Genomic DNA, 27,743 nt, shown 5'->3' with positions numbered 1-27,743 from the left:
TATGACCGTTCTTTACCCCGCCATGTAGGCAGCCATACTCCGTTTTCGGGGGTGTGCATGCTGGGTATGTTCTTGTTTCCATAACCCACCGAACGCTGACGTGGATTACAGGATCTTTAACGTGCGTATTTGATCTTCTGCTTGCATATACACACGAAGGGGGTTCAGGCACTAGCAGGTCTGCACATATGTTGACCTGGGAGATCGTAAAAATCTCCACCCTTTACCCACCAGGTGCCGTCACCGTGATTCGAACCTGGGACCCTCAGACTGACAGTCCAACGCTTTAACCACTCGGCTATTGCGCCCGTCAAAAAAACATCAATTGCACTCTTTGTTCGATGGAACCAGTCAAGGATTTCATGCAAATTCCAAGACTTTTCCTTGACTCTTAGGGGTTCTCTCATCTTCCCCAAGACTTTCCAGACTTCCAAAACTCTGTACGGACCCTGAAGACATAAAAGTCATATTGACAGATGTATCTATCTAAAAACACACACAAACCCTCTCTTCCCATCCACACAAAGACACACACCTAAACACACACACACAATCTCTCTCACACACTCCTAAACACACAACACACACACCCTCTCTCTCCCCTTCCAACAAGATTAAAAAATTTTTTTTTTAAAAACAAACAGTGAAGTGATGGCCTAGAGGTAACGTGTCCGCCTAGGAAGCGAGAGAATCTGAGCGCGCTGGTTCGAATCACGGCTCAGCCGCCGATATTTTCTCCCCCTCCACTAGACCTTGAGTGGTGGTCTGGGCGCTAGTCATTCGGATGAGATGATAAACCGAGGTCCCATGTGCAGCATGCACTTAGCACACGTAAAAGAACCCACGGCAACAAAAGGGTTGTTCCTGGCAAAATTCTGTAGAAAAATCCACTTCGATAGGAAAAAACAAATAAAACTGCACACAGGAAAAAGTACAAAAAAAAAAAGGGTGGCGCTGTAGTATAGCGACGCGCTCTCCCTGGGGACAGCAGCCCGAATATCACACAGATTCAGAGCTCACCCTTAATGTCTCGGTTCTCCTGATCGTCGAGAGCTGTGTTGGCGGAAGCAAAGGACTCCAGGGACTCTCTCCACCAATCAGAATCCACTCGCTGTTTTCTGGTGTGGGACAGCCACTGGGGGGCGTACTTTGCTGTGATGTCCTTGACGCTGCCCTCTGTGCAAGTAAGAACAAGCGTTTGAGGATCTGTCTCTCCCCCCCTATCCCCAGACCCCCCGCCACCCCCCACCCCCCCCACACACACACAGAAACAAAAAGTTGTAGATAGATAGATAGATAATTAACAAAAAGTTGTTGATAGATAGGTAGATAGCTAGACAGATAATTAACCAAAAGTTGTAGACAGATAGATAGATAGATAGATAATTAACAAAAAGTTGTTGATAGATAGATAGGTAGATAGCTAGCTAGATAGATAGATAATTAACAAAAAGTTGTAGATAGATAGATAACTGAAACTGAAACTGAAAAAAATGTTTTAATGCCATTGACATTACAGTCCTATTGGCATGGGACACATCAGAATAATCGTTTAACACATAAAAACAAACCAAACAGCATGAATATATGTATCAAAGTCGCAGCAACAAACCTGCTGCAAGACAATAGAAAAACACTTACGTCGAAAACGGCTATACCCACGTTCGACAAACTCACGGCGTGATCACCCTAAAAGAAAAGTATAGATAGATAGATAGATAGGATAGATAATTAACAAAAAGTTGTAGATAGACAGATAGATAGATAGCTAGATAGATAATTAACAAAACGTTGTAGATAGAAGCCCCCTCAATCGCTTTCAAACAGGAATTATACGAAATAACAGACGAACGTTGACCATGTAATGATCCACTCCCCCTTTTATTTTATTGTTATGGGACAGGTGCAACTGAGTGGTTAAAACGCTGGGCTTTCAATCTGAGGATCCTGGGTTCGAATCTCGGAAACGGCGCCTGGTGTGTAAAGGGTAGAGATTTTTCCGATCTCCCAGGTCAACATATGTGCAGACCTGCTAGTGCCCAAACCCCCTTCATGTGTATATGATAATAATAATAATAATAATGGATACTTATATAGCACACTATCCAGAAATCTGCTCTAGATGCTTTACAAAATCGCTTTCATTAACATAAAACATTACATCTATGTTACATACACACACCAAAATGTGACTACACACACACACACACACACACACACACACACACACATGCAGAAGATCCAATATGCACGTTAAAGATCCTGTAATCCACGTCAGCGTTCAGTGGGTTATGGAGACACGAAAATACCCAGCATGTATAAACCATAACAGAGTCATCAGCAAGTCAATACTGGTTGTGTAACGGAAAGAAAGAAAGAAAGAAAGAAATTCTTTTTTTTTTTTCCCCACAAATAAGACACTAACATAGAACGTTTATACAAGAAAGGTGAGGGATAGGGGCAGAGAATGCGAGAGAGAGAGAAGCTGAGGGCTGGTTAAAATGACTGATCAATGAAGTTAGATACCTAACTTTGTACGAGGGTCATTCAATAAATAAGGTGAATTTTTCGGTATAAGGACTTCTAATACAGATAGAAGCTTACTTTTTTTTTCTTTTTTTTTTTGTTTTACTTCTTTTTCACATGGATTTAATTTGTTTTGCAGATTAAAAAAAACTTTGAGAGTTTCGGCGATTAACAAAGATGGCCGACCAAGAAGCATGCTCCAGGATTGAACAGCGGTCAGTTATCAAGTTTTTGGTTGCTGAAGGGTGCAAACCAGTTGAAATTCATAGGAGAATGTCAACTGTGTATGGTGCCACATGTTTCAGCCGAAAAAATGTCTACAAGTGGGCTAAATTGTTTAAAGAAGGACGGAGCAGTGTTGAGGATGAAGACAGGCCTGGAAGGCCTACAATAGTGAGGTCTCCTGAGGTGATCGAATCAGTCAATGACCTCATTCAGTTTGACAGAAGGGTGACAGTGGATGACATTGCAAGGACTTTGAGCTTATCTGTTGGGACAGCACACAAAATTGTCCATGATGACCTTGGCTACTCAAAGGTCAGCTGCCGGTGGGTGCCAAAGATGCAAGGCCTCACACAGCAGCCCGAACGGTGCAGACCATCAACGAGCTGGGCTGGGAACTGCTCCCTCATCCCCCTTACAGCCCAGACCTTGCCCCTTCAGACTTTCACCTGTTTGGTCCCTTGAAAGCGTTCACGAGAGGCACGAACTTTGTAAGTGACGATGAAGTCAAAAGTGTTGTGAGCGACTGGCTGAGACATCAGTCCAAAGATTTTTACGCTGAGGGAATACGGAAGCTTGTGCACAGATGGGAAAAGTGTGTGACAGTGCTGGGAGACTACGTTGAAAAAAAAGAAAAAAGTAAGCTTCTATCTGTATTAGAAGTCCTTATACCGAAAAATTCACCTTATTTATTGAATGACCCTCGTACCTTCCATTCCAAACAACAGAAAATCCAGTGTTCCTCAAAGGCAAACTTGACACAGTTCTCCATGAACCACTGGGAACAGCACACTCTGAACTGGACAAGATTTTGTATTTGTATTTGTATTTCTTTTTATCACAACAGATTTCTCTGTGTGAAATTCGGGCTGCTCTCCCCCAGGGAGAGCGCGTCGCCATACTACAGCGCCACCCATTTTTTTTGTATTTTTTCCTGTGTGCAGTTTTATTTGTTTTTCCTATCCAAGTGGATTTTTCTACAGAATTTTGCCAGGAACAACCCTTTTGTTGCCATGGGTTCTTTTACGTGCGCTAAGTGCATGCTGCACACGGGACCTCGGTTTATCGTCTCATCTGAATGACTAGCGTCCAGACCACCACTCCAGGTCTAGTGGGGGAGGGGGGGGAGAAAATATCAGCGGCTGAGCCGTGATTCGAACCAGCGCGCTCAGATTCTCTCGCTTCCTAGGCGGACGCGTTACCTCTAGGCCATCACTCCACTAAGATAGTTCTTAGCTTGGCTTGGCTTAGTTCTCCTCACGCTCTGTGGCAGGTAAGGCCACCATCAGAGATCTCCACAGCTGCCTGTCTTGTGCTGTCTTAGCGAGCTTCACCCATGTGTGGCCATTCTCCTTCAGTTCCTTTTCAAAAGTTCACTAGACAGTTCACACAGTTCAAAATAATAAACTAAGTATCAGTATTAGTATCAGTAGCTCAAGGAGGCGTCACTGCGTTCAGTCAAATCCATATACGCTACACCACATCTGCCAAGCAGATGCCTGACCAGCAGCGTAACCCGACGCGCTTAGTCTAAACTAAAAGAAACAGAAAAGAATTGTATCTTTCCTCAGTCCTATCTGATGACAGACATTGCAACCATAAGTAACAACTATCGCAGTGTCTGAACAATTCAAAGATTCAAACAGACTGGTTCAAGTGCAATCGAAGCATTTTGTAGTCTCAACACTTTAAGATTCAAACAAACTGAGTCAAGTGCAAATGAAACAGTGTGTAGTCTCAACACTTTAAGATTCAAACAAACTGAGTCAAGTGCAATTGAAACATTTGTATTCTCAACACTTTAAGATTCAAACAAACTGAGTCAAGCGCAAATGAAACAGTTTGTAGTCTCAGCATTTAAGATTCAAACAAACTCAGTCAAGCGCAAAATGAAACAGTGTGTAGTCTCAACAATCATAATTCAAAACAGACCGAGTCAACTGCCGTTAAAACATTCTGAGTGTCCACTTCTACAAGTGGAGGGCGCCGTGGTAGATCTGGTAAGGTGCTGGACTTTCTGTTCCAGTGGTCGGGGTTTGATTCCCTGTTTCAACCTGGTGCTGTGCTGTGTCTTTGGGAAAGGCACTTGACACCAATCCTCCTCGCTCCACTCAGGTGGGAATGGGTACACCTCACTTCCGTTGGGGGAAGGTTATAACAGCGGAATGAGAGTATTGGGCCCAGCCTTCCTATGCCGAGCCCTAGACACGGTGGATATGAATTCACTGCCCCCCGCCCCCGACAGCCATAAAAGGCTATGGGACCTGTTAATTATCGTCGATCGTCAACTACGATGTTGAACCGGGAGTATATACTGGAAGTGGTGAACTAAGGGGGAGAACCTTGAAGACATAGCAACTGATGATGGCGGTTGTAAACGATGTGTTCGAGCAACATGGTGTTGTAGTCTAGTGTCAGTAGTTGACCAAGCCATAGTGGCAATTTGATTTCTAATGAACAGTTCATATGACATAGTAGTCCACCAAATCTTCAGGACCTTTAACTTTTGACCCACTTCTACAAAGTCTCTTCTTCTACCACAGCATGTCCTCTCACCATTCTGGAAGCTGAGGACGTACAGGACTGGCTGTGAAGCGGCCGCACTGGCATCGTAGGGTCTGCCCACCACACACCGTATGCAGTCCACACCTGGAGCACACACACCACACAAAGCGTGTCTCGTGGTTGGCAAAAATAACGCTCTAACACACACAAACTTACTCAAGCAAACACACACACACACACGATACATTGTACTGTATATATATATCTATATCTATCTCTATATATCTATCTATCTATCTATATATATATATATATATATATAATATATATATATATATATATATTTTTTTTCTTTTCAAGGCCTGACTAAGCACGTTGGGTTACGCTGCTGGTCAGGCATCTGCTTGGCAGATGTGGTGTAGCGTATATGGATTTGTCCATACGCAGTGACGCCTCCTTGAGTTACTGAAACTGAAACTGAACTGAAACTGTACTGTATTGCGTTTTGTCACAACAGATTTCTGTGTGTGAAATTCAGGATGCTCTCATTAGGGGAGAGCATCTCGCTACAATGCAGTGCCACAATTGTTTTTTGTGTTTTTTTTTGGTTCCTCGGGGCCTTGGTTTATCATCTCATTCGAGTGACATGACGCTCAGTTTGATTTGGGTATACAGACAGTCAGAGGACTGCAGGGTTCATTTTCTCAGTATACAATAAAGCTGTTTCTGCCTTTCGTATTTTTGTGCACAGAGGTGATGCATCAGCTTCTTACAGGCTGCACTCTCTCCATTCAGTTTTGATACTTTGGGTGCCAACTTCATGGACCTTATATATATATCTGGAGTGATGGCCTAGAGGTAACGCGTCCGCCTAGGAAGCGAGAGAATCTGAGCGCGCTGGTTCAAATCACGGCTCAGCTGCCGATATTTTCTCCCCCTCCACTAGACCTTAAGTGGTGGTCTGGACACTGGTCATTTGGTTGAGACGATAAACCGAGGTCCCGTGTGCAGCATGCACTTAGTGCACATAAAAGAACCCACGGCAACAAAAGGGTTGTTTCTGGCAAAATTCTGCAGAAAAATCCACTTTGATAGGAAAAACAAATAAAACTGCATGCAGGAAAAAAAAAAAAGGCTGGCGCTGTAGTGTAGCAACACGCATTCTGGGAAGAGCAGCCCAAATTTCACACAAAGAAATCTGTTGTGATAAAAAGAAAAATATACAAATACAATACTTTTAAAATTTTTATTTATTTATTTATTTATTTTTTTTAGTATTTAACACCAGTTGCGTCCACAACGTCCCATATTCTGTTCTGTGTCTATGTGCATGCTACACTCACAAGTATGCAGACATCTGTGTGTGCTAACATGTGTGTGTGCAGACTCAGGTGTTCACAGTGAGCAGCATGTACATTTATATGTGTGTGTGTGTGTGTGTGTGTGTGTGTGTGTGCATGCATGTGTGTGTGTGCATGTGTGTGTGTGTCTCAGTGTGTGTGTGTGTGTGTGTGTGTGTGTGTGTGTGTGTCTGTGTGTGTTAGGAACACTAACACTCATCTAAGGTACACTCTTGGTGCATATGACCTGTGCTGAATAACCCAAGAAAAAATCAAAACCAAAGAAAGTAAACGTTAAAATTTCCAGCAGTTAAAGTTAAGAATTTGATGAAAAGTTAAACATGAATCATGTTCTTTTTACTCTGTGTTTCAAAAGCCTTTGAATTCACATTTGCAGGCTTTTTTTTTCTAATTCTCTCACTCACTATAGTATAAATAAATAAACCAACACAAATATACTTACAAACCCATTTACTTTGTCTGGGCAAATATACCTCAAGCCAGTAGTCTCGACCTGAAAAATGACCCCACATAATTATTATCACTATCAACAGTTCATTCATAGTTCATGTTCTTATCTATTTATTGTTACTGATACTTTTGTTTCCTACCATTGTTAAATTATAAGCAGTGCCCTCTTTCAACACGATAACCTTCAGCATCGTTATAATTCACCGTTACCTTCGCTTTGATAGCTTTGTCATCATCATCAGCTTTAAAATATACATCAGTACCAATTTCCTTCCGATTACTCTCACGATTGTTGCCTGTCCTTTCTTCACCATCATCACAGAAAATACAATACACTTCTTCTGCGTTCACTTGTACGCACACGAGTGGGCTTTTACATATATGACCGTTTTTACCCCGCCATGTAGGCAGCCATACTCCGTTTTCGGGGGTGTGCATGCTGGGTATGTTCTTGTTTCCATAACCCACCGAACGCTGACATGGATTACAGGATCTTTAACGTGCGTATTTGATCTTCTGCTTGCGTATACACATGAAGGGGGTTCAGGCACTGGCAGGTCTGCACATATGTTGACCTGGGAGATCGTAAAAATCTCCACCTTTTACCCACCAGGCGCCGTCACCGTGATTCGAACCCGGGACCCTCAGACTGACAGTTCAACGCTTTAACCACTCGGCTATTGCGCCCGTCAAAATACAATACACAAACTTCAAGTAATGTCACTGACTCTTAACCATGACAAAAAACGTCTACACACCCCACCTCATCCTCCACCCCCCACCCCCCCCAGCCCTCCCCCCCCCCTCCCCTTCGTTCTCAAACTCACCTTTGCTTTCAGTCACTACTTCTTCAGTGCTGCTTTCTTCCGAGACGATTTTGCGGTTTGCCTTCTTTCTGGACCTCCCTTCCTTCACCAGCAACGATTTCGTCTGGAAGCTTTTGTCAAACTCTCTGTCTGATCTGGTTGACAGACACGCTCACTGGTCACAGCACGGAGCCCTTTCACCCCACTGGTTATGTACAGACTTCACAAAAAGTTAAGGAACCACTTCATGAAGGCAGGTGTGCATGCGGTCGGCTTCGGATCCACTCTGTTTACGCATATCCAGATTCAAACACTCCTCTACTGGACGCCGTTCTTTCTCTGTCTCTGGACCTTGTATTTGGAATGAACTTCCCTTTTTGCTTTGTCATGTCTCCGCACTCAGCTCTTTCACATGTCTCCGCACTCAGCTCTTTCAAGTCCGGCCTTAAAAAAACCCACCTCTTCACAAGATAGCCTCCCTCCCTCCCCTACCTCTTCTATGTCTTCAGTTTCTTCAGTTTTAGAGTTATGCATGCGTGTGAACGACTGGTGTGAAAGCGCTTAGATTTGTCTCTGCACAAGATTCAGCGCTATATAAATCCTTTTTTTTTTTTTCACACACAAAATGCTGAAAAAAAAATAATCTAGAGATGATAATTTATGCAGACTGCTTGTGCACCATTAGCGGCTTGAATAAAAAAAAATTTGAAAAATCAATGTATCAGCCAAAAAGGAAATTTTCTTCCTAAAATTACGTTTAAGTAACATACTTACCATGACCCACCACTGCAGACTCCGGCAGGGGTCTGATTCCTGTCCTGTGCAAACTACTACCCGCCTATGCGGAGAAGTACTTTTATTTGATGGGTTTATAAACCATCACTGTGGTTTTCCATTGTGAAAAAATTAAGTGAATGTGCAAGAATAGAATAGAATAGAATAGAATAGAATATGTCTTTATTACCAAGTGTACCGGGGTCACATACACAAACATAGATACAGTAGAAAATAGGATACATACCTGTGCATACTCACACATGATCGTCTAATATCACTTGCAGTGAAAAGACGTTAAACTAAAGAATGAACGAACGAACGAACTCACACATGCACGCACAAACACACACACACACACACGCTTTTGAACAGAAGCCACAGATTACATGTGGATGGGACTGATGACTAGATCTTCAGGTAGATGGCTGTTGATTGCACAATTCTATTTATCACCCAAGCTGCTCATTACCTTGGCTTCATACACCGCTGTTTGCCAAAAATTCGTTTGTATTTTGTATTTTGTATTTCTTTTTATCACAACAGATTTCTCTGTGTGAAATTCGGGATTGCTCTCCCCAGGGACAGCGCGTCGCCATACTACAGCGCCACCCATTTTTTTGTATTTTTCCTGCGTGCAGTTTAATTTGTTTTCCCTATTGATGTGGATTTTTCTACAGAATTTTGCCAGGAACAACCCTTTTGTTGCCGTGGGTTCTTTAACGTGCGCTAAGTGCATGCTGCTGTCTCATCCGAATGACTAGCGTCCAGACCACCACTCAAGGTCTAGTGGAGGGGGAGAAAATATCGGCGGCTGAGCTGTGATTCGAACCAGCGCGCTCAGATTCTCTTGCTTCCTAGGCGGACGCGTTACCTCTAGGCCATCACTCCAGCATCTTTTCACCATATGCCCCCACCACCACCACCCCCCACACCCACCCACACCCCCCTCATAAAGAAAACTGTGCAAGTTCCCAAGTTTTGTGAACCCTGTATCTCAAAATATACTCAAACATCGATGTGAGCTAACATAAAGCTTATGTTAAATGCAGTTTTTCTTTAACTCCTTAACTCAATCAGTACGGCCAGTCCTCTCTTCTCCTCTACACAGACCCCTCGGATGTCCAGTGGGTGTCTGAATGACCCAACCTTTAGCTTCTGTCGTCAGAATTGTGGTATCTTTGTCAACATTCACCTCTTCAGTATAAGAGCCTTCCGCTTGCAATATTTTGATGATGGTAATTGGGCTGAAATGCTGTTAACGTCGTCTCTTTCACCGTTCGTATGGAGAGAGTTAACTGCCGAACCCACTGAACTCTGGGTCATGGTGGAGGGGATCGCAAGATCATTGGTTGTGCTGTTTTTTGTTGTTGTTTTTGCGGTTCCTCAACCATGAAAATTGTTTTTGGATCAAAAGGAAGAAAAGACAATCCATGACGAGGCCAGAAACTCAACATAATAATCTAATCTAAGACTTACTTAGTGTCTTGGCTGTGTATAAGACAAGGGAACTGCCTATTTGCTCCACACTAAATTCTGAACTCTACAAGTGTTCACACACACACACACACACACACTACATACATTCCCTCTTTCACACTCAGTCCTACACACACACACACACACACACACTACATGCATTCCCTCTTTCAAACTCAGTCCTACACACACACACACACACACACACTACTTACATTCCCTCTTTCACACTCAGTCCTACACACACACACACTCACACACACACACACACTCACACACACACACATACACACACACACACTCACTCACGCACACACACTCACACAACTACATACATTCCCTCTTTCACACTCAGTCCTACACACACACACACTCACACACACACACACACATACACACACACACGCCATCCATTCCCTCTTTTCACACTCAGTCCTATGCAGAATATTCATAAACAAGCAAAACGCACAGACACACACACACACACACACAAGAGCAGAAAATGATAAGTAATCCGATACTCACTCTTCATCCAAACCAGCAACGTCTTTCTGCTTCTTCCTCCCTTTTCCTCTGCCCTTTGCTTTGGTCTTTCTCAGCGCCGCTTCCTCCTCTTCTTCAGAGAAATTACTGCCATCGCTTAAATCACTCTCAGAAACCTTCTCCTCCTCCTCCTCCTCTTCCTCCTCCTCAGAAACAATGTCAGCGTCTTTAGCAGACGTTGACGGTTTCACAACCTTGCCGATTCTCTCCGAGGCTCTCCTCTTTGCGACAGATGGGCCGTCCTCGTCTTCGTCCTCATCGCTTGATGAGTCTGTAATAATAATAATAATTATTATTATTATGAGCATTTACGCCTAATCTTGAAAATATGCCGTAGGTATTTACAAATAGAAAAAAAAAAACACAAGCAGATATCAAAAAGGAAAAACTGAACACAAGATACAAAACATTACTGAATCATTCACCACCCCCCAACACACACACAACACACACAAGCACGTGCACATGCGCACACACAAGTCACAGATTACTACCATGAATATGGTACACAATCAAAAATACAGCCCATAAGTTCTGAAATTCCCAAACACACAAGTCACAGATTACTACCATGAATATGGTACACAATCAAAAATACAGCCCATAAGTTCTGAAATTCCCAAACACACAAGTCACAGATTACTACCATGAATATGGTACACAATCAAAAATACAGCCCATAAGTTCTGAAATTCCCAAACACACAAGTCACAGATTACTACCATGAATATGGTACACAATCAAAAATACAACCAATAAGTTCTGAAACTCTCAAACACACAAGTCACAGATTACTACCATAAATATGGTACACAATCAAAAATATAAACCATAAGTTCTGAAACTCTCAAACACACAAGTCACAGATTACTACCATAAATATGGTACACAATCAAAAATACAACCCCTAAGTTCTGAAACTCTCAAACACACAAGTCACAGATTACTACCATAAATACGGTACACAATAAAAAAAATACAACCCATACGTTCTGAAACTCGCAAACACACAAGTCACAGATTACTGCCATAAATATGGTACACAATCAAAAATATAACCCATAAGTTCTGAAACTCTCAAACACACAAGTCACAGATTACTGCCATGAATATGGTACACAATCAAAAATACAACCCACAGGTTCTGAAACTCCCAAACTCACTCACTCACTCACTAGACAGTCGTTTCAGTTCATACTGGAAAGGGATAAGCTGTTGAGAGAATTATTCAGGAGGGGAAAAGGTGGGTCTTCAGACTGGAAATGAAAGACTGCAGCAAAGAATAATAATAATAACAATGATATCTATACAGCGCTGAATCTTCAGACTGGAAATGAAAGACTGCAGCAAAGAATAATAATAATAACAATGATATTTATACAGCGCTGAATCTTCAGACTGGAAATGAAAGAATGCAGCAAAGAATAATAATAATAACAATGATATCTATACAGCGCTGAATCTTCAGACTGGAAATGAAAGACTGCAGCAAAGAATAATAATAATAATGGTGATATTTATACAGCGCTGAATCTTCAGACTGGAAATGAAAGAATGCAGCAAAGAATAATAATAATAATAATGATATCTATACAGCGCTGAATCTTGTGCAGAGACAAATCAAAGCGCTTAGAAGGAAATGAGTGACGGGAGAGGCTGAGGAGGAGGATTCCAAAGAACGGGGGATCTGTACCTGCAGATCTCTTGGCTGCTGGCTTTCTTTTCCTCGCAGATGCAGATGCGCTGGCAGGTCTGGCCGCTTTCTTTTTCTTGCTCGCAGATGCGCTCGCTTTAGGATCGGAGCTTTTGTGCTTGGCGCCGCCGCCCGTTTTCGCAAGTTTTTGTGTGGTGCCGCTGACGGGCTTTGTCGACTTGCTTTTGGGGTTTCCTCCTCCTCCAAGTGTTGATTTTTGTGGGTCTGGGTCTTGCTTAGGTTTCTTTGAAGATGCGCTGTTTGTATCACTTTTGTCTGGCTTCTTCCTTTTTGACGCAGCCTTAAAAAAAAAAAAAAAAAAAAAAAGAAATACAGGGACAAACAAAATTCAGTGTAATGAAAATACAGGTTGATATATTTCCTTTTCTTAAGCAGGTACAGGGTGTGGGAGTGGGGGTGGGGGGGAGCTGCTTCTTCTTCTTCTGCGTTCGCGGGCTGCAACTCCCACGTTCACTCGTACGCACATGAGTGGGCCTTTACGTGTATGACCGTTTTTACCCCGCCATGTAGGCAGCCATACTCCGTTTTCGGGGGTGTGCATGCTGGGTATGTTCTTGTTTCCATAACCCACCGAACGCTGACATGGATTACAGGATCTTTAACGTGCGTATTTGATCTTCTGCTTGCATATACACACGAAGGGGGTTCAGGCACTAGCAGGTCTGCACATGTGTTGACCTGGGAGATCGTAAAAATCTCCACCCTTTACCCACCAGGCGCCGTCACCATGATTCGAACCAGGGACCCTCAGATTGAAAGTCCAACGCTTTAACCACTCGGCTATTGCGCCCGTCAGGGGGGGGGGTGGGGGGGGGGGCATTTTAGAGGAGAAGGAGATATAAATGATCTCCTGTCATTAAATAATAAATTGCAATCAAAACCTCAAAAGCTTACACGATAGCAGATTAGTCCATTTAATCTTGACTTGTATTATTTGCTTTCATCTGTAGGAAGAACCAACTTTTAAAATTAAAAAAAAATAACACTGAAAAAAATCAGTTAATAACTTATCACCAAAAGCCTTCTACCACTTACACTTACATTCTCAGTGAATCAATCAATCCACATCAACAAAAAAAAAAACAAAAAAAAAAAACTCACACAAACAGAAAAAAAGTAGTACCAGTCCAAACAGGAACAGGTAAAACAGTGAACTCTCAGCAACTTGGGAGTCAAATGCCTCAGAACGCTCTCATTTTTAAAAGAAAAAAAAATTAGAAAAAGTTTCTAAAGCTTTTTTTTTTTTTTTTTTTTTTTTTTTTTTTTGTTCCCGGACTTTCTTGGGTCGACCTCCGTTTTATTATGTATATATAAAAATTCATTACGACATTCAGAATAGATGGGAAAAAATGTGAACATAAACAATAACAGATGTAAGTGATTATGTTGATATATATATAGTTCATTACAAAATCAAACACATGAATCATTTTATGGTTTTTAGTGACAATATATAAAGTCACCTACCCAAACACATACACAGAAACATAAGCACACGCACACACACGTTTTGCTATGTCATTCACCTTTATACTGAGCGCAGAGCTGCAGTCATTTCTAGCCCAGCCATGTTACCATTGTCTTCTACGTCCGCTGACACCACCCCTCCACCCCCACCCCCCCACATCACATTACATTACTGTTACAAAGACCTCTCTGATCGCTGTATCTTCATACGTTTACACATCATATCACTATTACAAAGACATCTCTGATCACTGTTTGTTTTTGTTTCTAAAGCTATTTACAAACCTTGCCCAGATCAGCTGAAGAGGGTTTCAGAGGAAGAGGCTGGAGGGAAATCACCAGGCGAACGTTGAATCCCATCGCCCGCAAAATGGCCGCCAGAACCTGAGCAATCAAGCATGTCATACATCACTGTCAGTTCTTATTCAGTTTATTCATACAGCAAATATGGCTGTACGTGCATATACAAGCATATATTTATATAAATGCAAATATAAAAATATTAAAGGGGGGGGTGGGGGGGGTGGGGGGGTGGGAGTCAATAATATATGTACAATAATGTATGTCAGATCACTATCAGTTCATATTCAGTTTATTCCCAGAGCAAACATGGCTAAATTAAAAAAAAACCCAACAACCACAAATATATATATAAAAAAATATCATAAAATGAAGGGGGAAAATGAAACTGAGGGGAAAGAGGAGACACAGAGTCAGGAAATCGGAAAGAAAGAGCAGAAGAAAGAAGGCCAGGCAATTCAACGGATGACAAGGAACGGAAACCAAACAGCAGCAGGAAAGAAAACCATGTTGATACTCCTGCGTAGGGCATATACTTATGGCTGTGTGTGTGTGTGTGTGTGTGTGTGTGTGTGTGTTGGAGCTCATGTACGTTTATATGTATTTGACTGTGCTTTCATATCTGTGAAACTGCGTGTTTGGTGCATATCTGTTATGCATGTGTGGGTGCATGTGTGAATGTGTTGTCTTCATGTTTTACATTTATTTGCTTATTTATCATCATTGTTGTCTTTTTTTTTTTTTTTTTTTTTTTTTTTTTTTTTTTTATCATTATTTTCATTACTACTATCTTTTTTTATAACATAATTATTATTTATTTATTTATTTATGTAAGCAAGCTTATCTATAATTTATTCACCTTTTTTTTTTTTTCTCAAGGCCTGACTAAGCGCGTTGGGTTACGCTGCTGGTCAGGCATCTGCTTGGCAGATGTGGTGTAGCGTATATGGATTTGTCCGAACGCAGTGACGCCTCCTTGAGCTACTGAAACTGAAACTGTCATGCAGTTATGCATATATTGCAGCTACATTGTCAAACAGGTTTTGGTACATGGGCGACGGGCGCAATAGCCGAGTGGTTAAAGCGTTGGACTTTCAATCTGAGGGTCCCGGGTTCGAATCACGGTGACGGCGCCTGGTGGGTAAAGGGTGGAGATTTTTACGATTTCCCAGGTCAAAATATGTGCAGACCTGCCAGTGCCTGAACCCCCTTCGTGGGTATATGCAAGCAGAAGATCAAATACGCACGTTAAAAATCCTGTAATCCATGTCAGCGTTCGGTGGGTTATGGAAACAAGAACATACCTAGCATGCACACCCCCGAAAGCGGAGTATGGCTGCCTGCATGGCGGGGTAAAAACGGTCATACACGTAAAATCTCACTCGTGCGCATATGAGTGAACGTGGGAGTTGCAGCCCACGAACGCAGAAGAAGAAGAAGAAGGGGTACAGGGGCAAGAAAAAGCATGCACAGAACATTCTGAAGATATGCATGAAGGGCAAAATGACTGTGTCTATGCATGAATGCCAAATGACTGACGTCTCAAAATTCACTGACAGCTTTTAACACCAACTCGTAACGGTAACCTCTCAGCAACCTGTATTCTCCCCAAAAGTTCTCAAACACTCAGCAAAAAAACCAGCCACCCTTTCTTCTCTAAACGGGTTCTTCCTTCTTCTTCTTCTTCGTTCGTGGGCTGCAACCCCCACTTTCACTCGTATACACACGAGTGGGCTTTTACGTGTATGACCGTTTTTACCCCACTATGTAGGCAGCCATACTCCGCTTTCGGGGGTGTGCATGCTGGGTATGTTCTTGTTTCCATAACCCACCGAACGCTGACATGGATTACAGGATCTTTAACGTGCGTATTTGATCTTCTGCTTGCATATACACATGAAGGGGGTTCCGGCACTAGCAGGTCTGCACATGTGTTGACCTGGGAGATCGTAAAAATCTCCACCCTTTACCCACCAAGCGTCGTCACCATGATTCGAACCCGGGACCCTCAGATTGAAAGTCCATCGCTTTAACCACTCGGCTATTGCGCCCGTCTCTAAACGGGTTCAAAATAGTCCAAACTCTTGTTTTCTCTATGTATTCTAGCTCACAGGGCTCTCTCTGTAGCACATGCATCACAGCCAAATGCAGGTCAAGTAACAGACCTTGCTGTGTTGCATTGCATTGTATTACTGTTGTTTTTTTTTATCACAACAGATCTCTCCTAGTGAAACCTATGCCCCAGTGAAGGGACACCTATATTTTTTCTCTTTTTTTTTTTCTCTCTCTGCAAGTGTATTTATTTTGCTATCGAAGTGGAATTTTTCGACAAAAGTTTTGCCAGGGACAACCACTTTGTTGCTGTGGATTATTTTATGTGTGATTCAGTTCTGTCTAGAAATATCTGTCCACTGACGCAAAAAATCTAGTCGTTTCTCTCATTCTCTCTCGCCTTGACTACTGTAACTCTCTATTGTCTGGTTTGCCTGCTTCATCCATTCAGTTCCTTCAGCGCACACAAAACTCTGCTGCCTGACTCGTCCTCAGAAAGAAAAGGTCTGAACACATCACTCCTCTTTTACAACATCTCCACTGGCTCCCTGTCTCACGCAGAAGAAAGTACAAGATCAGCACTCTATGTTATAAATGTATTCACAAATCTGCCCCTTCCTATCTCTGTGGCTGCCTTCACCTCTACACTCCATCTCACTCTCTCAATCAGCTTCAGATCAATTCTATTTACGCATACCCAGATTCAAACTCTCGACTGTTGACTGCTGTTCTTTTTCTGTCTCTGGACCTTGCAACTGGAATGAACTTCTTCTTTCTCTTCGTCAGGTCTCCGCACTCAGCTCTTTCAAGTCTGGTCTTAAAACCCACCTCTCCCCTGAACAGCCTCCCTTCCCTGCCTCTTCCTTGTCTTCAGTTTTTTTCCAATTTTAGAGTTATGCATGCGTGTGAATGACTGGTGCGAAAGTGCTTTGATTTGTCTCTGCACAAGATTCAGCGCTATATGAATATAATAATGATAATAATAATAATAATGTGCAAACTCACTCAGTACGGCCAATCCTCTCTTCTCCTCTACACAGACCCCTCGGATGTCCAGTGGGTGTCTGAATGACCCAACCTTTAGCTTCCGTCGTCAGAATTGTGGTATCCTTTGTCAACATTTACGTCTTCAGTATAAGAGCCTTCCGCTTGCAATATTTTGATGATGGTAATTGGGGTGAAACGTTGTTAACGTCGTCTCTTTCGCCGTTCGTATGGAGAGAGTTAAGTGCATGCTGCATGCTCGGTTTATCATCTCATCACAGACCTCCACTCTAGATCGAGTGGAGGAAGGTAAAAATTCCTGATGAGTATACTGGACTCAAACCCGTGGGCACTGGCTTCCTAGCTATGTCAACACTACCACTAGGCCACCACCGCTCCACTCACCATCACCAGGAGTCTGGATTCACTGGCTGAACCATCCTGGATCACCTTCACCAGCTGAGCGGCAGTCACCTGGTAAGCACACACAATAATAATCATACTGACAATGTTTTGTACTTATATTTGTATTTGATTTTGTTTTGTTTTGTTTTTTTGCTGCCCCAACATCTGCACCGTTTCAGTGGCATTACTCCCACGCCGCTCATTTAGATTCCCCCATACACGGCCACACCTGGGTTCGTCCATCGCAGTTTGTATTTGTATTTATTTGTATTTCTTTTTATCAGTGTGAAATTCGGGCTGCTCTCCCCGGGAGAGCATGTCGCTACACTACAGCGCCACCCTTTTTTGTGTGTGTGTGTGTGTATTTTTTCCTGCATGCAGTTTCATTTGTTTTTCCTACTGATGTGGATTTTTCTACAGAATTTTGCCAGGAACAACCCTTTTGTTGCCGTGGGTTCTTGTACGTGTGCTAAGTGCATGCTGCACACGGGACCTTGGTTTATGGTCTCATCCGAATGACTAGCGTCCAGACCACCACTCAAGGTCTAGTGGAGGGGGAGAAAATATCGGTGGCTGAGCCGTGATTTGAACCAGCGCGCTCAGATTCTCTCGCTTCCTATGCGGACGCGTTACCTCTAGGCCATCACTCCACTGTGCAAACTCCCCATATAACGGGCTTTCAGCATCTAACATGACAATACATATATTCAGTCACAGAAGTGAAAAACAATCTCTATATATATATACCAATACAATACTACAAATTGCAGATGTCAATAATCGCAACAACAAAAAAAAGGCACAAAATATGCCCTATACATGCGCGCACACACACACACACAGCAAGCACGTCTGTGTGTACAACTATAAACATGTCTGTATCCATACAAAATTTATGCATGTCTGTAAGCACATTGGTAACAACAACAACAATAACAACAACACACACACACACACACACAATGAGAAACGGAAACACAGAGACAGAAACACACACACACATACACACACACACACACGAGAAACGGAAACACAGAGACAGAAACACACACACACACACACGAGAAACGGAAACACAGAGACAGAAAGACACACACACACACACACACACACACACACACATGAGAAATAGAAACACAGAGACAGAAAGAGTTTGTGTGATGACAGCACGTTTTATACAAACAAACACATGACACCTAAGTAAGCAAATCCAACGCTGACACTTCAGACACAAACCACACAGAAACGAAAGATACCAGTCAGCAAAACACGCATCAGTCTTCTTCTTCTGCTTTCGTGGGCTGCAACTCCCACGTACACTCGCATGTACACGAGTGGGCTTTTACGTGCATGACCGTTTTTACCCCGCCATGTAGGCAGCCATGCTCCACTTTCGGGGGTGTGCATGCTGGGTAATTTTTTGTTTCCATAACCCACCGAACGCTGACATGGATTACAGGATCTTTAACGTGCGTATTTGATCTTCTGCATGCGTTTACACACGAAGGGGGTTCAGGCACTAGCAGGTCTGCACATATGTTGACCTGGGAGATCGTAAAAATCTCCACCCTTTACCCACCAGGCACCGTCACCGTGATTCGAACCCGGGACCCTCAGATTGAAAGTCCAACGCTTTAACCACTTGGCTACTGTGCCCGTCAACACGCATCAGTGAATCCAAAGAAATATGCAAAGAAAACCAAAACTAAACCCACCAAAGAACAAGAACTCTTAGCACCACCGCTGGCTGACAGACAGAACGTGGCCCTGAACCACTTCAGGAGGTACACAAGCGTCTCATCGTCGTAGAAAGCGACATCTTTCTGCAGTCGGCTCGGCGGCACCACAGACAGGGCTGTGGCACACACAGTGACGTCGCTGCATGCGGCATTCTGCTGCATGCCGTGGGACAGGAGGCAGAGCAGGTGAACCTGGACATTGGAAAGACAGGGAAACCTTTGTGCGTCAGTTTGCAAGATATCTTCTTCTTTGATCGTGGGCTGACAACTTCCAAGTTCACTCATATGCACACGAGAGGGCTTTTATGTATATGACTGCTTTTACCCTGCCATATAGGCAGCCATACTCCGTTTTGGGGGGTGTGCATGCAGGGTATGTTGCTGTTTCCATAACCCACTGAACGCTGACATGTATTACAGGATCTTTAATGTGCGTATTTGATCTTCTGCTTGCCATATACACACGAAGGGGATTCAGGCACAAGCAAGTCTGCACATATGTTGACCTGGGAAATCGGAAAAATCTCCACCCTTCACCCACCAGGCCCTGTTACTGAGATTGGAACCCGGGACCCTCAGATTGAAAGTCTAACGCTTTAACCACTCAGCTATTGCGCCCATCTGCAGGATATGATTTCAATCATTACCTCTCACTGCTTAATCATTAAAAACAACAACTACATTTTATGTAATACATAAGTCTATCTATCTATACATCTATATATAAAAACAATAAATAACACAACTGTCAATCAAAAATGAATTTGAAATACTAAAACTCACTTAAAGTAAACAGAATGGAAAGGAGGTGGGATAATGAAGTAATTGAAGGGAAACAATCCTACGAAAAACATAACTTATATGAAGGGTTTAGAACTCATCTTTGACTCCAATATTGTAAAAAGTTGAAAATACAAGATATCCTTGATAAACGGAAATATATGCATCAAAGCAAAAAAAGAATTCCTTTTCTTTTCTCTTCATGCACTGCAGATATTTGTATACATGCCGGAAAATGAGGGCGCTAGTCAGGGGGGGGGGGGGCAAAGGGGAGGTAACCTACTTCCGGGAGGTTATCGGCCATAGCTACTTTCGTTTTCTCTGCATTGGCGGATAGTAGTTTGCACAGGACAGGAATGTCAGACCCCTGCCAGAGTTTGCGCTAGTGGGTCACGGTTAAGTATGTGTAATTAAACTCATCTTTGACTCCAATATTGTAAAAAGTTGAAAATACAAGATACTCTTGATAAACGGAAATACATGCATCAAAGCAAAAAAAGAATTCCTTTTCTTTTCTCTTCATGCACTACAGATATTTGTATCCACCTCCTTCCATCCCCACCCTCCTCCTTAGTTACTAACCCTCTCCTTCTAGCTTTCAATTTTTTTGTTTCAGAAGTTCACGTTAGGAAACCCTTCATCTTTTTTCCCCATCAACTAATCAACTGTGCTTCAAATGACAGTGTGTGTGTGTGTGTGTGTGAGCGCACGTGCATGCATGCAAGCATGTATGTGTGCATGTGTGAGTTAGTCCTAAACTGAAGCGTCAGTGAGCCTGCATGCAGTTTGTACCATACCTTGTGCATTTCAATCTGAATTTCTCTGGCCATTCTTTTGATCTTTCTCTGGACGTACGCCCTCCAATCAAATTCTTTTTTCTTTCTGCGAAACAATGTAACATTGCAGATTAACAAATCCAAAACGTAACAACCTGCAGTTTTAACCTACATCATTGTTTATTGAAGGCATTTCATATATGCAGATCTTATGGTCTCACATATCATATGATTTCATTATTCTCAACAATTAAAGTTTACAAAAACTGACATTTAGGACATTTATATAATATCATTCCGTTATTTACCACAATTAACACTTAAAAATGAAAATTCAAGACACCAAACTGAATGTATAATAATTATCATCATTCCAATATTACATAAAAATCATCAAAAACAGCATGCGCATGAATCACTTTTTAAGCAGAAACAAAATATTGCTGAAATTATTAAATGTAAAAATAAAATGGTTACTGTAAGAAGGTTTTGCTCAAAAAAAAAAAAAAAAAAAAAAAAAGGCTTGAACTGCTGAAGAGAAAGCTCTTATACTAGTCATAGTCACTACAAAAATGTTTCCACCTTTTCTTGCGCATCATGGTTGGATCATTAATAGTAATTTCCACAGGTGCATCAGGTATTTGTGACTTCACAGGACTCTGCTTATAATCTGCAACATATCAAAATCCATGCCAGATAATCATACGTGTATAAACACTTTATACTTTGTGGTTGGTCAATGAATGCATTGTAATCATCAGATTTGCATTTCAACCGTTTGTTTTGCTTTGTTTTTTTAATCAGGGTTCCCAGGTGGTGGGCATGAAGCCAAAAAAGGACCTTTAAAGGACTTTATAAGGACCTCAAATCAGTTTAAAAAGACCTTTGCCGACATGACTTTACAGTACACCCCAATCTATTTGACATGCAGAACAGCAGACACTTACCTCTCATAAACGGAAGAACAGCTAATCCCATTTGACTGTCGTATTTAGTCTTTGCAATTCACGTCACTGTAGGCTAGGCCTAAGCAAAGCAGCAGCAGCAGGCGTGACTCACAGCCACTGTACCACGCTTCGCGTCTGCCACCGAGCAGAAAGCGCACTACTGTTAGGGCCTAGGCCTATAGGCTGTATCCTCCTACAGTAAGTACTGAGTTTCAGACGATCGCGTCGGCATCTTTCAGCGCGCTTTGCAACTTGCGGTTTTGGTGTCGAAGGTGTTTCAGTTTCGTTCTCAAGTCTCTTTCTCTTCATAAAACAGGACTTAACAGTACCTTTCAAAAATTAAAAGGACCTCCTGATGAGTTAAAAGGACCAACTTGCTGAATCAAAGCACTTAAAAGGCCTTTTGACCAAAATCCAATTCCTAAGGACTTAAAAGGACTTGAAACGACCCTACGAACCTTGTTAATTGCCTCCTCGTCGTTGCATTCTGTCCGTGAACACTTTTTCAGGTCTTCTTTTCAATTCCGTGAAGTCATTTTAATGTACTCTGCTATGTACATGCACAGCCTAGTTTTCTTTCCAATTGCGATTACTTGCATGTCTCTCTCCTTCACATTCTGAGGTCCTTGATTCTTTAGGAAAAGTAAAAAGAAAGAGGATTTTTTTCTTGTTTTACAAGACCATCATACTGGCAATGATCAAACTATTTTTCAACCTTTCAGTCATTTCAGAAATGATATATGTCAATCTTCAACAAACTGGCATACTCATTGAAGAACTTTACACAATTTTACTGACAAAGTCTGGATTTATTTCAAGCATTTCTGAGCCTTCTGATGTACTTTGTTTTGCTTTTGCTGAAAACTAACGTCTGATTTGTTCCAGAATCATGCAGCCTTTATATATTATAGCTGTGAACAAGAATAAATTAATCAGTCTCCAGCACCTGTGTTAAAAACTTAAAAAGACAGGTGAATGTTTTTAATTTGCTAAAATACTCTCCATTTAAAACTCAAGCAGAAATGAACCCTTACCTTCCACTTCTTCCCAGTCAGACTCCTCAGTGCTGTCTCCAGTGACTCTGTTCTTTGGAACTGGCTTTTTAGGCTTTCTCTTCCTTCCTGCAGACTGTCCTGAAGTGGAAGGCTTTTCAGCTGTTAGCGACGGTTCACTTTTTGGTGGTTGTCCTTCCATCTTCATCAGTATTGCCATGATGTTGTTGTCGTCACTTTCAGCAACTGTGCCAGCGCTGGCTCCATCGGTCTTGTTCTTCTTGTTTGGTTTCTTTCCCTGGTTGTCTGGTGTTGCCTTTCTGCTCTGATTTTTAGCTGCATTTTTCTTTGAGATTGTTTTGCTGCCTGTACTTGTGGTACTTGAAGATTGTTTCGCTGATTTGCTTGATGTTGTTTTGTTGGTTGTACTTGCTGTACTTGCAGGTCGTTTAACTGGTATGCTGTCAGCTTTGCCTTCAGTCTTTCCTCCCGATTTCTTTGTATACGTGTCTGTTTTATGTGCGCTCGTTGACACACTGCTACAATCTGTCAGATCACTGACTGACATGCTCACTGACATATCCTGAGAACTAGCAGCTGTATAGTCTGAAAAGCTGTCTTCAAGCCTGCGGCAAATTCCAGAGTCAGAGTATGTGGAAGACATGAAGGAAGACTCGGGTGTTCTATACTGAGAGCTTACTTCTTCAAAATCTGAATCAGAGCTGCCAGAATCTTCTGATGCAAAGATCGTGCTGTTCGTCATTCTGTCTGATACATCCTTGAGAGATTTTTTACATGCTGTTGGGTTTGAAGTGGCTGGATCATCATGCACTGTGGCAGATGTGTATGTTTGCTTTACATCTGTAGGTTGAACTGTTCCCTTTTCATCCTTTTCCTTCTGATCAGATTTTGAGTGACAGGATTCTAACTTACTATTATCTTTACATGTTTTCATTTCATCCACATTTCTATCTGAAAAGTGACAGTGACTATGTTTCTGTTTTGCGTTTTTATGCTCTGTGACATGCACATTCTTCCCAACTGACTGTCTTTTCTTAACTGCATCTATTCCTGACTTCTTCACCACTATATTGATATCACTATGCTTTTTGTCTTTCTGTTCACTGCGTTGTTTCTTGGTGCCTAATACCTTCTGCTGCTTCTTGAAAGATGTTTTCTTATCAGGGCATTCTTTAGTCGTGGTCTGAGTTGCTTTCTTCTCTGCTTCAGCTGGAGCTAGACCGTCGACTTCATCACATTTCTTAGAGGTGGACAAAGAACCTTGAGTGCCTGACTTGAAATCTGGCTTGCATGAGGGGGCTTCCACCTCTGGTTTCTTCTGTCCCCTGGTACTCCTTCTTGGTCGCATTTTCTGGGTCACAGAAATCAATGAAAGAAAATGTCATGCCAGTTACATAAGACATTAACCCCCTCAGTGCCCCATGACATTAGTTTCTAACCCCTTCCGATATGAAAAAAAACAAACAACAAAAAACGTGTCCAAGGATAGAAATTTCTGCCCACATCATTGTAGGAAATATCCTGTCACAAAATCATTAAATTCATGTGTAACTGTCATAACTGGGTAAGCTGTTCATCTTCCTGTCATATAAGTATGTGCTATATATACTATCATTTAGTCATTTGCATGCTACACTTTTTTTTTAAGTTGTTGCCCTCCGTGACAAAATATCCCTTGGCAAATAATTAAAATAATAATAAAAAAAACAGGCTTCGCTCTGAAATGGTTTTTAATTAAACTACTTTCTCTTCTGTCTCATCTCTGTCTCTTGAAGTCCTACTTAAATGTCATGGAAGCAGCACCTGGTGCAGTCCCTGTGTTTGTTCCTGTGCAACGTATGTGTGTGTGGTGTACTTCTTTTTGTGTGCAACTACAAGCAGATTAGAAACACTAAGATGCTCTGCCTGAAGTGTCCATGTATGACTGAACATCAGACTTTCTGCATTTGTTTGCTGTTTCAGTTTTCTTCTGAAACATTCATCAACAGCACTATGAAGTTACAATTATTTATTTTTCAGTGATCAAACAGAATAAGAACCACAATGCCATGATGATGTATCTGGTTTTTGTACGGACTCATATTGCTGTAATGTATGTGATGCTCGCATCACAGTCAACATTACATGCTGGTAATGGCAGCCTATATATGGGCGAAGTCGGGAAACCTGTACATTAAAAAAAAAAAAAAAAAAAAAAAAAAAAAAAAAAAAGATGGTAAAAGGATCAAACACATAAACACACTAGTGAAACAAAATGCTGTATAAGACATGTTTTAACAAGACTGTTTGTGTTTATATAATGAAAACAACGGTTATGCATGAGCTTGACACATTAAGTTTCAGGGGACTTGAGAAATCAGCTTGTTAACCAACCTCTCCTGTTGATTTTTACAAATCGTTTTTACTAAATTATTATTATTATCATTCTTTTTTTATAATTTTTTTAAATTTTTTTTTTACATATAATCTGAATGCAGATCTAGGAAAATATACGCGTGCAGTGTTAGGTAACCGCGCGCACACACACACACACCTCTATCTCTCTTTTTTGCCTACTGCACGAAAGACAGGCAACTTACAAGTGTCTATTTTTTAAGACATGACATGAAAGTTCTAAATATATTACCAAACTACGTTGGATAACTGTGCCATGGAGCAACTCACGTTGACATTTGCGAGGTGCTGATCAACACAAAAATATCATCATGCCGTGTTCACGACATGAGAGTGAGCTCCCGCCAAGTTACGATGTTATATAAACATAGTCTCTAATCATCTATATATCAACAAAGTCACCTAAAGATTTACAATTCCACAATCTAGTGTGGTGCAAAAAGTAATATATATTTCTATCCATTATTTGTGACGTTATAGACAAACAAATTTCGGACGATCGTGCAAAATATTATCGAATGTAAATTTTGTTGTCGTGACAACAAAGCAGACGACGAAAAAAGGAGCGACGTGTTGGTTCCGTTTTAATTCAAGAGTACATGAAAAGGCATGAAACTTTGTAACAAGACCCGAAAAACAACGAATTCACAATGAGAAAGCCTGATTATATCTAAAAAGAGAACCCATAAGCGGTCGTGGTTGTAGTGATGTGTTATCCCTTCCACCACCCACCTCCCCCCCACCCTCTCTTTTCAACTAGTTTCCTGGGAAACTTCTCACCCTGTCGGCGGTTCCATGTGGACCCTGCAGCCATTGAGCCTTTTAGTAATGTGTTATCATTATCAGTACAATTATCATCATCATCATTTATTTTATGATGATGATGATTCTATAAAAACACTGGAATCCAGGCTGAAGTTCTTCAGTGATGTTTTGTCAGCATCCCTGTTTATGAGTTGGCCATGAAAATAATTTTCAGCACTCGTCAGTCCAGTCAGCCGGTGCTGTCGTTCCGGGATATGTATCGGTTTCGCGAACTGAGGATATCATATGTACGTGCCTGTAAAACTGAGAAATTCATCGAAACTACTGGCAATGACAATAACTGACAAATAAAAATGTATTCAGTCACCGGCCGACGTTAACAGGTCAGTTATAGTCACAACTGAAGAAATAATTGTAATTCGGCAGTGTGAGGAAGACGTATAACGAGGTCGAGGAAGAGCATGCAGATGGCCGGATAACTATTTTTGTAACACACACAAATGTTAACAACACTGAACACCGGCCGACTGAAAACATGACCTAACAATCACGTACAAGAAATTCAATACTGACTGAGTGGAGACGGACTGAACTTAAAGTTCTGACTGACTCCAAATCAGTCTTTAAAAAAAAATATATATATTTACACTACTTACATTATTTACAGCATTTCTTTTCTATTACCAGCTCTGTTATTTTCATCTGGCTGGATTTGGGTCTGGGAATTATTTTACTAATTCTGATGATGACATCCAATCCTCCCTTCCTCTCAAGTTAGTCCTCTCAGCCGTGTTTGTTCATCTCCATGTACCGTTTTTTATCACCTTCTCTTTGTTTTTTGGTCTAATCTGGCACAATAACCATTTTGCGGAAAGACTGTTTCTCAAGGTTTCTCAGGCGTTTTGATTTGTTGAGGATATCTCTTTGGAACCAACACTGATAAGGGAAAATGATTTTGATTGGTCTGGGCTTTCTGGCAGAATCTTACTCCGAGATTATTTATATTGCACCAACTGCCAATATACTTATAACACTTCCTATCCACCGATGAACATTTCAAGAAGCTACTGATGAGCATTTAACCAACAATTAAATTTAGACTGACTGGAATGAGCGGGACTGATGTTACGGTATGCCGGCAACTGACTAAACCCGGCTCAGTATCCGCAAAGAGAAATCTAAGATCTGGCGCATTGTTGGCAACGCCGGGACTTAGGCTTTCAGCTGTTTATACTTTGATATTAGTAAGAAGTACAACGACGACGACGACAACAACAACAAAACTGTTGTGAACTGAACAAACGACGACAGTCTAATACTGAGCCCGTACAGTCGATACTGAACTGACTGACTCGTGAACGCCGGCGCGCCAGCGCGTACCCACCCACTGATCTATATCAGTGGTGCCCACCCTGTCACGGCTGACGCACACTCAAACTACACACACACACACACCCACACACACACCAGTTTAAAAATATCGCTTATTGTGGCTTTCCTCTTGTGACTTTCACACTGTATAATGCAATTTTATCACACTTTCATAGTTTTAACACAGAATCTGTGACATGCCGAGCTTTTTGTTTGTTCTTTAAATGTAGCTTTACCATCTTTTGTTTTGATTTGATAAACGTTTGTTCTTTTTTAAAATTATTATTATTCTGCACATACTAGGCTGCAGAATGAAAGAAATTAGTGTTTATGAATAATTCTTTTTGAATAATATCGTTTATTTGTTTAT

At 41.6% G+C, this 27,743-nt stretch overlaps 1 protein-coding gene across 2 annotated transcripts in view; it reads right to left on the bottom strand.

The window, feature by feature from the left end:
- LOC143299438 (DNA repair protein complementing XP-C cells homolog) overlaps positions 1 to 25,581 on the bottom strand; it is a 39,311-nt gene extending 13,730 nt beyond the window's left edge. The window contains exons 1-13 of one of the 2 annotated variants that reach the window (XM_076612633.1): positions 25,508 to 25,581; positions 22,865 to 24,194; positions 21,466 to 21,553; positions 20,905 to 20,989; positions 19,304 to 19,519; positions 17,589 to 17,657; positions 14,133 to 14,231; positions 12,360 to 12,660; positions 10,649 to 10,937; positions 7,892 to 8,025; positions 7,057 to 7,107; positions 5,305 to 5,397; positions 1,021 to 1,176 (exon numbers count right to left, since the gene is read on the bottom strand). In XM_076612633.1, coding sequence (XP_076468748.1) covers positions 1,021 to 1,176; positions 5,305 to 5,397; positions 7,057 to 7,107; positions 7,892 to 8,025; positions 10,649 to 10,937; positions 12,360 to 12,660; positions 14,133 to 14,231; positions 17,589 to 17,657; positions 19,304 to 19,519; positions 20,905 to 20,989; positions 21,466 to 21,553; positions 22,865 to 24,191 — 2,908 coding nt within the window. In that variant the 5' untranslated portion in view covers positions 24,192 to 24,194; positions 25,508 to 25,581. Of the gene's footprint in view, positions 1 to 1,020; positions 1,177 to 5,304; positions 5,398 to 7,056; positions 7,108 to 7,891; positions 8,026 to 10,648; positions 10,938 to 12,359; positions 12,661 to 14,132; positions 14,232 to 17,588; positions 17,658 to 19,303; positions 19,520 to 20,904; positions 20,990 to 21,465; positions 21,554 to 22,864; positions 24,195 to 25,469 lie in introns of both variants that reach the window. The other variant, XM_076612634.1, reaches the window with a different exon arrangement.
- Positions 25,582 to 27,743: the final 2,162 nt, after the last annotated feature.

This window comes from Babylonia areolata, chromosome 25 (genome assembly GCF_041734735.1).
Source record: "Babylonia areolata isolate BAREFJ2019XMU chromosome 25, ASM4173473v1, whole genome shotgun sequence".
Taxonomy (NCBI): domain Eukaryota; kingdom Metazoa; phylum Mollusca; class Gastropoda; order Neogastropoda; family Buccinidae; genus Babylonia; species Babylonia areolata.
Note: the sequence above shows the minus strand (reverse complement) of the source record. Positions and strands in the feature narration are given on the sequence as shown.